Source organism: Halichoerus grypus, chromosome 1 (assembly GCF_964656455.1).
Source record: "Halichoerus grypus chromosome 1, mHalGry1.hap1.1, whole genome shotgun sequence".
Classification (NCBI taxonomy): Eukaryota; Metazoa; Chordata; class Mammalia; order Carnivora; family Phocidae; genus Halichoerus; species Halichoerus grypus.
The window spans coordinates 104,671,698-104,685,077 of NC_135712.1; the positions used below are offsets into that span (position 1 = coordinate 104,671,698).

The 13,380-nt window shown below is 39.7% G+C and overlaps 1 protein-coding gene across 2 annotated transcripts in view; it reads left to right on the top strand.

Moving 5' to 3' along the window:
- Positions 1 to 13,380, top strand: part of VEPH1 (ventricular zone expressed PH domain containing 1) — a 216,003-nt gene that overhangs the window by 184,444 nt on the left and 18,179 nt on the right. For both annotated transcript variants that reach the window (XM_036122400.2, XM_078069976.1), the window contains one exon: positions 8,308 to 8,425. In XM_036122400.2, the coding sequence (XP_035978293.2) occupies positions 8,308 to 8,425 (118 nt within the window). The remainder of the gene's footprint in view (positions 1 to 8,307; positions 8,426 to 13,380) is intronic.

Consider the following 13,380-nt stretch of genomic DNA (forward strand, 5'->3'; position numbering starts at 1 on the left):
GGTCTGATTCCCAGAACCTGGAATGCTGCTTATGATAGGAAAAGGCAATAAAGATGAAGAAAAATGCAGTGTTTGCCATAGAAATGTGGTCGATTTTCCCCCTGGTTTAAGAGGCAATGGTTTATGGTTTAAAGAGTCACAGGAGCCTACTGCTAGTCCCCGATGCAATCAGACCAATATGACTGTGGTCACCAAAATCATGGCCTAGTTCAGATATAAGAAAAGACTGTTAGATAGTAATCCTTCCAGAAGTTTCAGAGCCCAGAAAGGCCTTCCATTGTGATGCAGGAAAGGAATTCTTCATACTGTGCTGGGGGGAATGTAAATTGGATCATTCAGGAAAGCAATTTAATAGAACTTAGTGAAGTTAGGGATATGCATAATGTTAAATTTTTAATGTCTCATGCAGAGCAGATGACTTACAGCAAATAACCTCACCAACTCCCCTTTGCCTCAGTTATTAACCCTGGGACACACAATGAGAGCCTGGTGTCATCCTACACATACTAGGGTCTGTACTGTAGGTAAAAGAACCCTAAGAATATGGATCTGGATATTTATATAGGGGAGGGCCAGCACCCCCACTCATCTGAGAGAAGGGAACAAAAAATTTTGGTCCTTGGGAAGGATTCTTGGTTCTTCTATCTTGTGAGATATAAATAAATCTCTCCAAAGGGAGGATACGACAAGTGTCTCCAGCTTGACAGCTTAAAGATGTCTCCAAATCCTGGGTCTCATCCCCACCTTGAGATGTAAACACATACTTCTGGGAAGATAAATCTCTCTAGATGGTTTCTCACTTTCTAATTAGTCATAAATTAACTTCTCGTGCTTATTCTTTTAGCCCAAGTCCAAGTTTTAGTAAAATTTGTTCAGAAAGCCTATGCAGAAACATAAAAAAATATTTTCTCTATAGTCTTAAACATACCCTGTGATCCAGCAATTCCACTTCTGAATGATTATCCTAGAAGAATTCTTACTCACATCACAAGGGGATATGTATGAGGATATTCATTGTTGCATGATTTACGTAAGTGCAAAGATGGGGGCTGGGGGAATGGTTAAGTAAAATGTGGGGGTGGTGGATGTGCACTATGAGATCACTCTATAGCAGTGATGGCAACAAACTAAGTACACATACAATGACATGTGCAGAGCTTGAGAGACACGAGCGAGAAATAGAATGTGGTCCATGACAGAAAATCATTTATGAAAATGAAAAATACACTAAACATTGCTCCATATTTTTCAAGAATCCAGACATGTTCAAAGAAATAGATCAAACCCAAAAGAATGAGAACTTATGTAAAGGGGAGGTGGGAGGAGCATCTGGGAATGAGAGTGTTATCAGGGATAACGGGGGAAAAATAAGAGAAGGACCTCGCCCCCAACAAAATAACCTATGTGGCTGAAGATTATGGTTATCTCACTAATTGATTTCCAGAGGAGAAAAAGAAAGCCCCTTCACCGAGCATGTTTCCTATCAGCAACCAATGTGGTCTAGTGCCATGTGGTAGTACAGTAGTACCCCACCCTGCTTTATCCTGGGGGATACGTTCCAAGACCCCCAGTGGATGCCCTAAACCATGGGTAGTACTGAACCAAATATAGACTAGGCTTTTTTCCTATACATACATACCTATGATAAGGGTTAATTTATAAATTAGGCATAGAAAGAGATTAACAATAATAAATAATCACAAAATAGAATAATATAATGATGTACTACAATAAAACTTATATGAACAAGGTCTCTCAGAATATCTTATCAAACTGTACTCACCGTTCTTCTTGTGATGATGTGAGATCATAAAGTGCCTAGCGATGAGATGAAGTGAGGTGAAGGATGCACACAGTGTGATGGAGTAGCATTGGGCTACGACTGAACTCTGATGATACATCAGGAGGAGGATCATCTGTTTCCAGACTGGGGTTGACAGTGGGGAACTGAAACTGTGGAGAGTGGAACCACAGATAAGGGGGGACTACTGGACGTTGTGGTGCGAGATGCTCAGTACGTAGTTGTCATATGCAGGTGGCAACCGTCAGTTAGGGAATAAAAAAACACTGCAATTCTTTGCTTTCCAATATGAAAGGAGATCCCGTGTGAATGCTGGCTGTCATGCCAACGGTTCCAGTGATTACAATTTACTGCTGCCACCACTGTAGAAATGTCAAATTTTCTTGAGATTTTTGAACACTGGTAATCTTTTGCCTTTGCTTCCACTCTGATTAAAAATACTTTGCTGCCTTTAATGGGCTCAATTTTAGAAGAAATTTGATTCCTAAAGAAAGTCATTGTGGGTTTATCAAACATTTATAAAGCTTCACCCAATTTTCCACCTTTAGTTTCCGCTCCACCGATACATTTACATTAGCTTTCGCAAAAACCTCTTTATGTAAACACTTGTAACATTTATTGCCAACATTTTATAATCACATTATTTTTTCGTGATCCTTAGGCAAGTGGGAAAACTTGACTTTTTGAATCAAATTAAATATTCTATCATATTTGTTGGTTCTTACATGAAAGAGTTCTTCAGAACCTCTCTGTGAAATGAATCAGACATGTTTTCTTCCAGCCACTTGGAGCCAGACCCATGGTTAGAATCACCCCCACTTGCCAAGAAGCAATTCAGTTCTTCCCAACACGTGGGTACTCAAAGGATAGGAAGAAAGTCAAGTTTATTTCATGATCTATAGTAATAGTTAGAAGCTGGCCACACTGACCTCCAACTCTTGTGTACCTAGAGTTCCCTTATTAATCTGGGATAGAAAAAGGAGAAACAATGGAACCGAGCTCATGCGTGACATCCACACTGAACACTGGAGCACACTGTGTGTCCCTCTGGGGCAGCACCCTCACGGCCTCTGCTCAGAGTCTGTGTCCCACCTGTCGCACACCCTCTCCCCACACATCCCAGCCTGCTGCCAACTTTCAAATAAGCCCCAACAATTTCAATTTTCACGCCTCTTCTCTTCCTTCCAAGTTGCACAATTTGGAATAATAATGTCTCTGATCTTCAAGAATGGAATTTTTGCTCTTGCAACCAGATTGTGTATTTTGTCATTTGAAACCAAACTATTGTGGAGAAGTATGAACATATGCACATGAGGATTGAAAAATCCCTCAAATACCAATTAATGGAAACAAATACGTCATCCTCATCTGTTTCCAAGGATGTAGGATTAATTGCCAGTCATTGCACATCAGAATAACCTGGGAATTTGTTTAGAAATGCAAATTCCCGGGCACAAACACAGACTGATTGGGTTAGGCTTCCAGGGATGGAACCTGTATTTGATGTTTGTAACAAGTTTCCCTGGGATTCTGGATGCTGACACCTCCTGAGAACTGGTGATCTGGAAAAGCTGAGAACAAGCAGACAACACGCTGTTATTGAAGGATTTAGACAAGCATTCTTCAATTACTAACATTTTATTCTAGAAACTTGTTTTATAAAATTAAATAAAATGAATTCCTATAATACCCATAGAAATATAGGTGTATTTTTTAAAAATAAAAATGTTCTGAAAGGGCTTAGTGGGCATAATTAATGTGAAAATTAAAAATCTAAATGCTAGGGTGCCTAGGTGACTCAGTCAGTTAAGCATCCAATTCTTCATTTCAGCTCAAGTCTTAATCTCGGGGTGGTGAGTTCAAACCCCGCATTGGGCTCCACTCTGGGCATGGAGCCTACTTTAAAAAAACAAAAACAAAAACAAAAAAACTAAATGCTACTGTTGATATAAATTACAGATAAAATCTGTGTGTCTCAATTAGCAAAAATTTAAAAAGATTCACTGAACATCTCTTATGGGCAAAGCGTTATACTTAGTATTTTCAGAAGCTACAAAATAACAAATAAATTAGTCTTCTTGCCGAAAGGCTTTAATCCAGTTGAGAGCCAAAAGAGTCACACCAGAAGAAGCTTAGTAACTACCACAACTAAACACAAATAAAGATGTATTCCAGCTTTCCTCTGTGAGGAATACTATGGACCCAGTGCATTACTGTCTTATATCCTGGAATATAAGATGATGTCTCCTTCCTCTATTTATCCTTGGTTCCTGACACTAGGTGCTATAAATACTAATTGCTATGAGTTAAATTCAGTAGTAATATTTTTCAGAAGTTGAAATAAATTTAAAAATTAAATTATAGCATAAATATTCTTTAGAGTTTCTTTTGCTAATTTTTTTTTTCTTTTGCTAATTTTTTCAGCATACAGTATGTTTCTTGCAAGATACTATGCTTGCACAATGTAGGACAATATAAATAATATAGAGATAAATGGTATAAGGATGCCCCATTAATTTTTTTTTACTTCAATAAGTTTATTGCACACCCTGGACTCCATATAGTTAGAATTTGTGTACAAGAAATAACCATAAAGACATAAAGCCCTCCTATTATGTGAAAATATTGGAGATCATTAAAAAAGAAAAAAACCTCTTGTTTACATTTCTTAAAACATACTTGAAGTATGTGCCTAGAGTTGATCCTATTAACCATAGGCACACAGAGCACATGAGGCAATCCTATGTTTTGTATCTGTGCAAAAATAGCTTTAAACAGAATTTAAATGTACCAGAACCCAAAGTTCTTCCAGATGTATGCTTTCACTGATTTCTGGAAAATTGCTTCCCCGTACCCTTTCACAGTACACTGACCACTTTATAAGATCCAAAGGCCACTTTGCACTTTTACGGAATCCATAGCATTGACTCATGCTGTCACTGTCATCAAAATAATGTTGTAAATATCCTTTCATCTTTCCATGCTATCTGGCTTATTTTTCCCCTAAGAGGCTTTGCAAGAGACTTTTTTGTATAGTTCTACAAATTCCTACTCCCATTAATGATTAAAAAAAAAAAAAAAAAAAAAAACAAGACAAAACTAGAGAAACATTCATTTAATCAGCTGTTTAAAAACATCATTTTTCCTCCAGGGGCTTCTATCCCTTTTGAGTTAGATGGTGTTTATCAGGAAAATCTTTCTTAGTATATCTTTATGATTATGTATCTTTCTCTTTATGTTCTTCTGGTTTTATTGAGGCCTGATTTGGAGTGTTCTCAGAAGAATGTGACCCCTCTAAGTAGACTTATCATTTTCATTGAGAATTGGCCAACAGGGTATCTGTTACCTTCCCTTCTTCATGGCACAATGTCGGTATTGATTCTTAATGCTTCATAACAAATCACCAAAACCTAGCAGCTTAAAACAACATCTATTTGTTATCTCACATTTTCCTTGGGTCAGGAGTCTGCTTGTGACTTAGCCAGGTCTTCTGCTCAAAGTCTCCCAAGGCTGCAAAATCAAGCTATCAGTTGGGCTGTGGTCTCATTTGGAGGTTTGAATGCGAAGGGTCTGTTTCCAAAAGTGCTTAGGTTGTTGGCAGATATCATTTATTTGGGATGGTAGGGCTGAAGACCTGGAATTTGTACTGGCTATTGGCTGAAGGCTGCCTTTAGATCCTAGAGGCCACCCACAATTACTTGCCATGTGTAACTCTCCATAGGTATTTCAAAACATGGCAGCTTGCTTCTTCAAGGCCAGCAGGAGAGTCTCCCTATGCATCTGCTAACAAGATAGGTCTGTGTGTGTGTGTGTGTGTGTGTGTATGTGTGTGGTGTGTGTGTGTGTATACATAATAACATCAACATGGGATTGATATCTTACCATCTTTGCCATTTCCTCAGAAGCAAGTCATAGGTCTCTCCCGCACTTAAGGAAAAGGGATTAGATGAGGGGATGAATACCAGGAGATGGGAATTATTGGGAGGGGGTCAACCCAGGGTCTGTCTACCATAATCCCATTGAACTAAAATACTCAGAGAGGGACTGTACTTAGATATGCATGCTTTTTATTACTCTTCTGGAGTCTAGTTGTTTTAAAAGAAGCGTGTAATTCTCTAAACAAATCAACTTTAGTTCTCTTGTATTAAGAAAAAAAAAAAAAGCCATATAAGCAATCTTGGGCAAGGCCTAGGAAGCTATAGGACCCAGAAGGGTAAAGAAGATAAGGAGGAGAGGGAAATAATGACCTCAGGCACAGTCAGGAAACCAAAATTCCAAAAATTTAGGTATTACTAGTTGATGGGGTTTTTTTTGCTTATTTTATGATTGATTTTGCTTTGATTTTCCAACAATATTTGGAGCTACGTGTGTTTCATCTGTCTGTATTCAAAGTTGGCTGTTATTGCTGATTTCAACAGTTCATAGAATTACCATCCTTCTTCTTCAGTCAGTTCCCTTTGTACAACACCTAAATCCTCTGAAGAAGTAAGCCTGCTTTTTACTTCAGAGCTGGAATACCGGAATGTAGCTTGCCATCTGTCCTAAACTTTTCAAGTAACTTTTTGCCAAGACAAATGTGGATTATGGGCAACAACCTGGGATATTTCTGGTCTCAGAACAGGAAAAATAAAGGAATCCTTACATATTATTTTAAGTACTTTGTTAGCAGTATTTGTGTTGAATGAAAAATTGATCCTTAGTTGTGTGAGAAATAGAGAAGTGATCTGCATGCCAATGGCCAAGTATAGACTTCAGAGACTTAACAGTTTTGAAACTGATATTTATAAACATCTGCTTTTTCCCCATAAACTTTAATATAGATTTCATCCTTTGAAACCTGCAAAACTCCCAGGTGCTTCTTCAGTCTTTATCTTGAGAACATGCTTTTTAAAAAAATGGTATTAAACGTTAGCAACTCAAAATGCTGTATTCAGCTTGTTGAGCCTCCAAGATGTCCAATCCCAGAACACAAGCCATAATAGTCTTAATAAAGAGTGCTGAAAAGTATTTATTTCTAGTCCTAGTTTATGCCTTTCATTATTCCACAAATATTTATTTAATGCCTGCTTATGTGATAGGCATTTTTAGTGCTGAGATCATAGCAGCCAATATAACAGAGAAAATCCCTACCTTCATTGTGTTTATGTTCCAGTGAGTGTAAATGTTCTCTTAAAAGAATCCCCTTTAAATGTTCATAATACTTTCATATAGTTCATTGGAAAACTTTGCATTGGGCTTGCAAACCGATGCTGTTAATCCATTCCTGATGTTGGACTAGATTCTGGGGCTACAACTGTGAACAAAGTAGATGTCTATTCTCTCAAGGAGCTTAGAGTTTGGCATATTTCTCACCTCTGTCAAGAAATGCAGACCTGGAAATGCAGACCTGGGAAACAGGAACTTTGGAGCAGGAAAAAAGGAGCCACTTGCCTATTCTATATTTTAGATCCATCATAAACTGCACACACAGTGCCTCCATCCCTGGGCTCTTGGGCTTACTAAGCACTGTTACTCTGGGTAGAAGATCTGAGTGTGTGGACCGGAGGAAAGGGAATAAAATCTCAACTCAACAGAGGACAAACACGTCAGTCAGCTGGGCACGTGTAAGGCTAGCTGGCAAAGACATTAAATCCCTCTTGGGAAAGCAAGCTTTTAAGAGTGCGGTTCTAACCACCCTGTAGCAGAGGCTACAAGTCATTTACATAATAGGAAAGCCTCAGGAGGACAGTAGAGCTATTTAATTTGGTTAGGCTAATCGTATGCCATCCATTTACAGTGTAATGGAACCTCTCTCCTCTGCCTCTTAAACAGGAACACATTGGCACGATGCCACAGGGCACATAAGACAGGGACGGTCTTCTTGGTGTGTCAATTCAACTCAGCTATTGGGAGGGGGAAAATTAATTAATTTATTGATAAGTAATTCAAGACATTATTTTCCATTAAAACCAATACAGCCATATCATGGAATATAATGCAAGACTTGCAGATGCTTTTAAGATAAAAGGTAGAACTAAAACAGTGCCAGAGCCAAGGATTAAGCCCTCTCCCATGTTTCCCATCAGCCCCCTGCACCGCCAACCTAACAAAAATAATTTTTTTGATATGGATATGCGATTCTCAATTTTATGCAAAGTGTAAATACAAGACAAACTCCCCTGCAGCATTCCTTTCAACCACACGGCCACGTGCCTACCCCTCCTTTTTAGAAATTCTGGAGATCCATTAGATGCAAGAAAATGCTGGACCACTTCAGGCCTCACCCCCAACCCTGGGGCTCATGCTTACTGCCCTCCGCATTTAAGAGAACTCCCTCGGAAGGGTTTGAGGTGGCTGCTCTCATGAAGGATGGGCCCAGAGAGGTTTTCTCAATGCTCACTCCTTGTCCTTAGCACTGAGTCTGAGCACTGGCCACCCTACTCCCATATCCCTTCTTTTAGTCCCAGAATGCTATGTAGCAGGCAGATCGGCTTATGAGTTCTTTGTGCTTTGTGTTCCTGAAACAGGATCTGGACCAGGTACAGCTCCATCTGGAAGAAGTGAGATTCTTTGATGTATTTGGCTTCAGCGAAGCAGCAGGAGCGTGGCAATGCTTCATGTGCAACAATCCTGAGAAAGCGACCGGTGAGAGACCCCTCCTGTCCACTTGCTGCTCAGAATTGCTTGTGCCCCTGGGATTCAGAGGGACCTCTGAGCCCTGCTGTTCTTGTTGGCCTTCTTCTCACATCCTAAGTTGGTAATAATGCACAGAGGGATGCCTGATCACCTCTGCCTCATGCTGAGGAAAGTATCTCACCAAAGTGGGAGTTAGAGAAAGGGAAGATGTGGAAAGGGAGAGAGACATAAACCAGAAATGAGTGAAAGAAGCAACACCTTACCTATATGTAGTCATCAAGAAAGCAGTACTGGCTCTTTTGCCCTGAAAGCATTCATTTCAGCCCACATGACCCTGAGGGTTAGAGAAAAACAAGCATCCTCTCAAAAGCCCCAAAGGAAGGAGACCACACTGAAGGAGTGAATGCATGCACAAACCCTGTCATCTTGTGATCATCCCTCACACTCCTGCTTCATGATGGAGCTATGTAAAAAGTGAAACATTTGAAGAGTGAGGAATTATTTGAGGAATACCTTCATAGCTGTTATTCGCCCTCTCCTTCCCTTTCTGCTGCCCAAGGAATTTGGTCTACTGACCTTGCCTAAAAAATAATAATTATTGGGGCGCCTGGGTGGCTCAGTTGTTAAGCGTCTGCCTTTGGCTCAGGTCATGATCCCAGGGTCCTGGGATCAAGTCCTGCATCGGGCTCCCTGCTCCACAGGAAGCCTGTTTCTTCCTCTCCCATTCCCCCTGCTTGTGTTCCCTCTCTCGCTGTGTCTCTCTCTGTCAAATAAATAAAATATTTTTAAAAAAATAATAATTATTATTATTATTAGTGAATATGAGCCATGCCCTATGCTAAACATGTCAGATATATCTCATTAACCTTTACAATGATCTTATCAGGTTGGTACTAATATTATCTCCATTTTACTGATGGGGAAACTGAGGCCCAGAGCACTTTGATTAACTGAGGTCACACAGGTAATAAATTAACAGCAGCAGGATTTGAACCCAATCTGACTCCAGGGCCCATGCTCTTAACCATTCCACCACTCTGCCTCCTTGTTACACTTGTCCCAATCTGACCAGTGGAATTAGGTTGATAACAAGTCTGTCTTCAGAAAGTTCCTCTGTCCTTGGAAATGGAATATTTCATCACTCATTTGCCTTCTGAGAGGACCCAGAGTTCTCAACATGGACGCTGCTCAGGAAGTGCAGTTTCAACCAAGAGAACCTCGTTCAAACCCTGTTGAGCACAAAGCCAGTTCGTAGGCGAGCCATTCTCTAGAGAGCTGCAGGTGACACCCCTCTACCCGTTCCTGTCATTTTAGGATTTGGGGGCCTCTTAAAGATTACCCATTGCGGCAAGTCTATTCTCTTGCTAACTGCCAAGAAGGTAAGGCTGAATGGAAAAAAGTGTGTTTATTTGGCCAGGTGGAGGTGAGAGGGGCGCATGGAGAGGCACCAATTAAAGTGTATTACCGCACGGCGAAGGTGGGGCAGAAAGAAGCTGACAGCGAGGGATGGCGTCCTCTGTGAGGCACAGATTGTTGGCTGAAGACAGAGCGAACACCCCGATTTTAAAAAGTTAATTTGAACAAATAAGGAATCGGGGAATTGGAAGTCTCCATTAGAAAACTTCCCAATTAAGCCTTATTTCACCTGTGAAAAAGACAGTGTGAAAGAAACTTTATTTGAGAGCACGGCGAAGTAAGGTGCTTATCTTAGACGGCTCTGAGACCCTTAAGAATTCTCATTCCAAGTCAGCTGAGTCCTTAGTTCAATAAACATTTCATCCTTTCTGGCCAATGGAGGCCTCAGACAAGGGGCTGGAAGTTAAAAGCACAAAGCGTTCCTTTAATATATGTTTTCTCAAATTTGCTGCCATACACTTGAAAAGAACATTTTGCAGTTTACTCTTTCTTACTTGTGTTTCTCACAGTTAAATATAGACTGAGAACATACAGCAATAAAGATTCAAACAAGGCCAAATATTTTATGGCAGAACATATTGAATCAAAATGCTTGGCCCTGAAAACTTCAGTGTACTTAGATTTCTTTGCTCACTTCCTTCTGCTACATGAAAAGGGATGCAAGTCTGCAAGAAATCCTATTTTAAACTATTATTGTCCCCAAAAACTCTTGATTCCCTGAAAAATTTATGGAGGTTGTTGATCTCATCTTGTTTTTATATAAGCATATAGATTATATATTTCATATAAGGGAAAGGTCTAACATAATACTGCTGACACATTATTCATGGAGACAATGTCTGCATTCATGTTCTTAAATTTTGAGTTTAAACATGATCAAGGAATAAATAGGAATAAATATTTTATTATTTGGTTACGCGCAACAAGCATAGTATCTGCATCCCACGGTTCATTTACGTAACGTATGTTTGTTGCACTGGTTGAAGGTCTTCTACAGGCTGAGGCTTGGGATAAAATATGAGTAAGCTGCAATATCTCTGCTCTGAAAGGATTCATAATCCAGTTAGGGCCAGACGGCATAGATGGAAAAGTCTAGCACACACCCTTGTATATTTATAGTAGGCAATGAATACTTGCTGAGTGAGTGAATGAATGAATAACATTTGGGAATGGCAAAATCAAATATGCCTCGAATGTTAAAATAAGATGTTTCAAGACTGTGATTATGTGTTAATCAAATCAAATATATCACTATACCACACCCAGTGCATTGTGAATCTGGTAAATGGAGGTTGGTGCTTCTTTCCTCCTTGAGAAAAGTCACTATATATAAAACAAATGGCCCACTTCCCTAACTTAGCACCTGACATACTGTGCCTGAGTCTTGTTACCATTCTGGGTTTTAATCAGTGCTCCCATAGGATCCAGATGCCCCTCACAAGGTTTAGTCTCAGAGAGGAGGGGTTTAAAGAAGCAGGATTGGAGTCTAAGACAAAAGAAATTTTAAAATTGGATTTGGGTATTTGTTTGTTTTTTAAGTACTGACAAATGATACAACAACTGCTGTCAAGTATTCATTGTTCCAATATAAAATAAAAGATGCCGTTCAACATCTCCATAAATGAGGAATAAAACATGAGGCATTTAGAAAATTTCAATTAGACATCAGGAAAGACATCCTAAAATATAAATCCTTCTTAACAGTATGTACCCTGAACTATGGGACTCGTTCAGAAATTGACAGCAAATCATCTGGCTTACACAGTCACTAAGTACATTCCCTTCTGCAGATCAAAGTCTTATCACCCACCAACACCCCTATCAATATACAGAAATTCACAGGCGTTTAATATCTAGTAGTCAGTAAAATACACTTTGAATCCAGTTAGGTACAGATGAACTCAGAGGAAAATGAATGCTAGAATAGTCTAAAGGTCCTAAAATTACTATAATTGCTGTCGTTTATCATGCTAACTCTGAGCTAAGCATTTTTCTCATTATTATTGACTCCATTTTACAGATGAGGAGACTGAAACACAAAGAGGTTAAGTAATTTTCCCAAGGTCACACAGCTACCAAGGAGGTAGAACCAAGATTTAATGCAGATTAATTCCTGAATCTGAAATTTCCACTTCTTGGGCAAATCCAAATTAAGGACATGGACTATTTGAAATTCTAAGACCAATTATTCCACAATGTTATAATATCTACCTCCCTGCTGACTTATTCCATTTAAAGAAGAACAGGGGCTTTGGTAAGATCATGTATGGGAAATGATTACGTGAGGGAAATGGTTACGGTGAAAGCTACTTCCAATGTCTCCAATTGTTGATTCAGTTTCTGATAATCATTTTATAAAAGTACAGAGTAGAAGATTAGCAAATCACTGAAGTAACTCAGGAATCCTCTGAGATTTGTCTGGTGGTATTTAGTGCCAATACCATTACTCCACATGAATGAGAGAATCGAGATTGAGCAAGTGAGTAGAACAGAACAGAACTTCCTTCTGGAAAACCATGCAAATCCCCTTTATCAGTTGGCCTCATGTCTTGGAACTGCTAGTTCGTGTTAGCAGTAACAGTGAGTCAGCTGGACCATCCTGGAACGCATCTGGCTCTCTGTTCAGTCACATTTGTCAAAAGGAGGAGGAAGAACGAGGTCGTGACTTTCACTCTTATTTCTTCAGACACATGGGATGCCTTTGTTCTTACACCCTACAAAAAATAACTTAGAGACATCTCAGTTTTGGCACCGCGGTCCTCCTCTGTAAATCGGAGCACTCCCCCGTGTGATTGCTCTCTTAGTCACTAGATATTTAGTTGTTGAATGTGGCTGTCAGTAGGAGGTCTCCTTAGCGTATGAAAGAAAATGAAAGCATGGTTTTTTTCAGATGAACTTCTGTCAGGATTCTTTTTTAGAACTTGATTTCAAATATTTGTGCTATAAAAGCATGCTGTCCGTTTTATCACATGGGCAAATAGAGATGGTTTCCAAATGATATCAAGTCAAGAAAGGCCTCTGTACGGAGATTTTCTTCACACCCTGCTGGCTAACTGGTAATAGCAGTGTGGCTTTCGTGCGCTGGACACCTTCAGTGTGGGCTGGATAACTCTCCCCTCCAGATACCAATGTGAGAACAGGCCCAGAGGCCTCTGAGGACACAGCCCAGAGGCTGCAAATCGTTTTGTGAGTCCATTAAATGAAACTTTTCCATTGAATTTCGTTGTCAGCTTTCACAGTACTTTGGAGGTAACAAAAAGAAAACCCCATTTTGGATTTATGTGGTGGCTAGGTTTGTCGTGTGAGGCCTTCCCTCCTGCTACATGTGTTAGAACATTGTCTTACGTGCTCAGCATTGTTAGAGCACCAAAAGCAGTCCGGTGCTTGTGTTCATATTTATACACTGCTGGTGACTACCGAATATGCGTTCCTTATGTAAAATGGAACCCCAGCTTGTTGTGCAAAGATACTTTCATTAATGACAAAATAAAGACACACATACTGACTCAGATAAATCATTATCCTTTTCCTTTTCCCCCTCTTCCCAT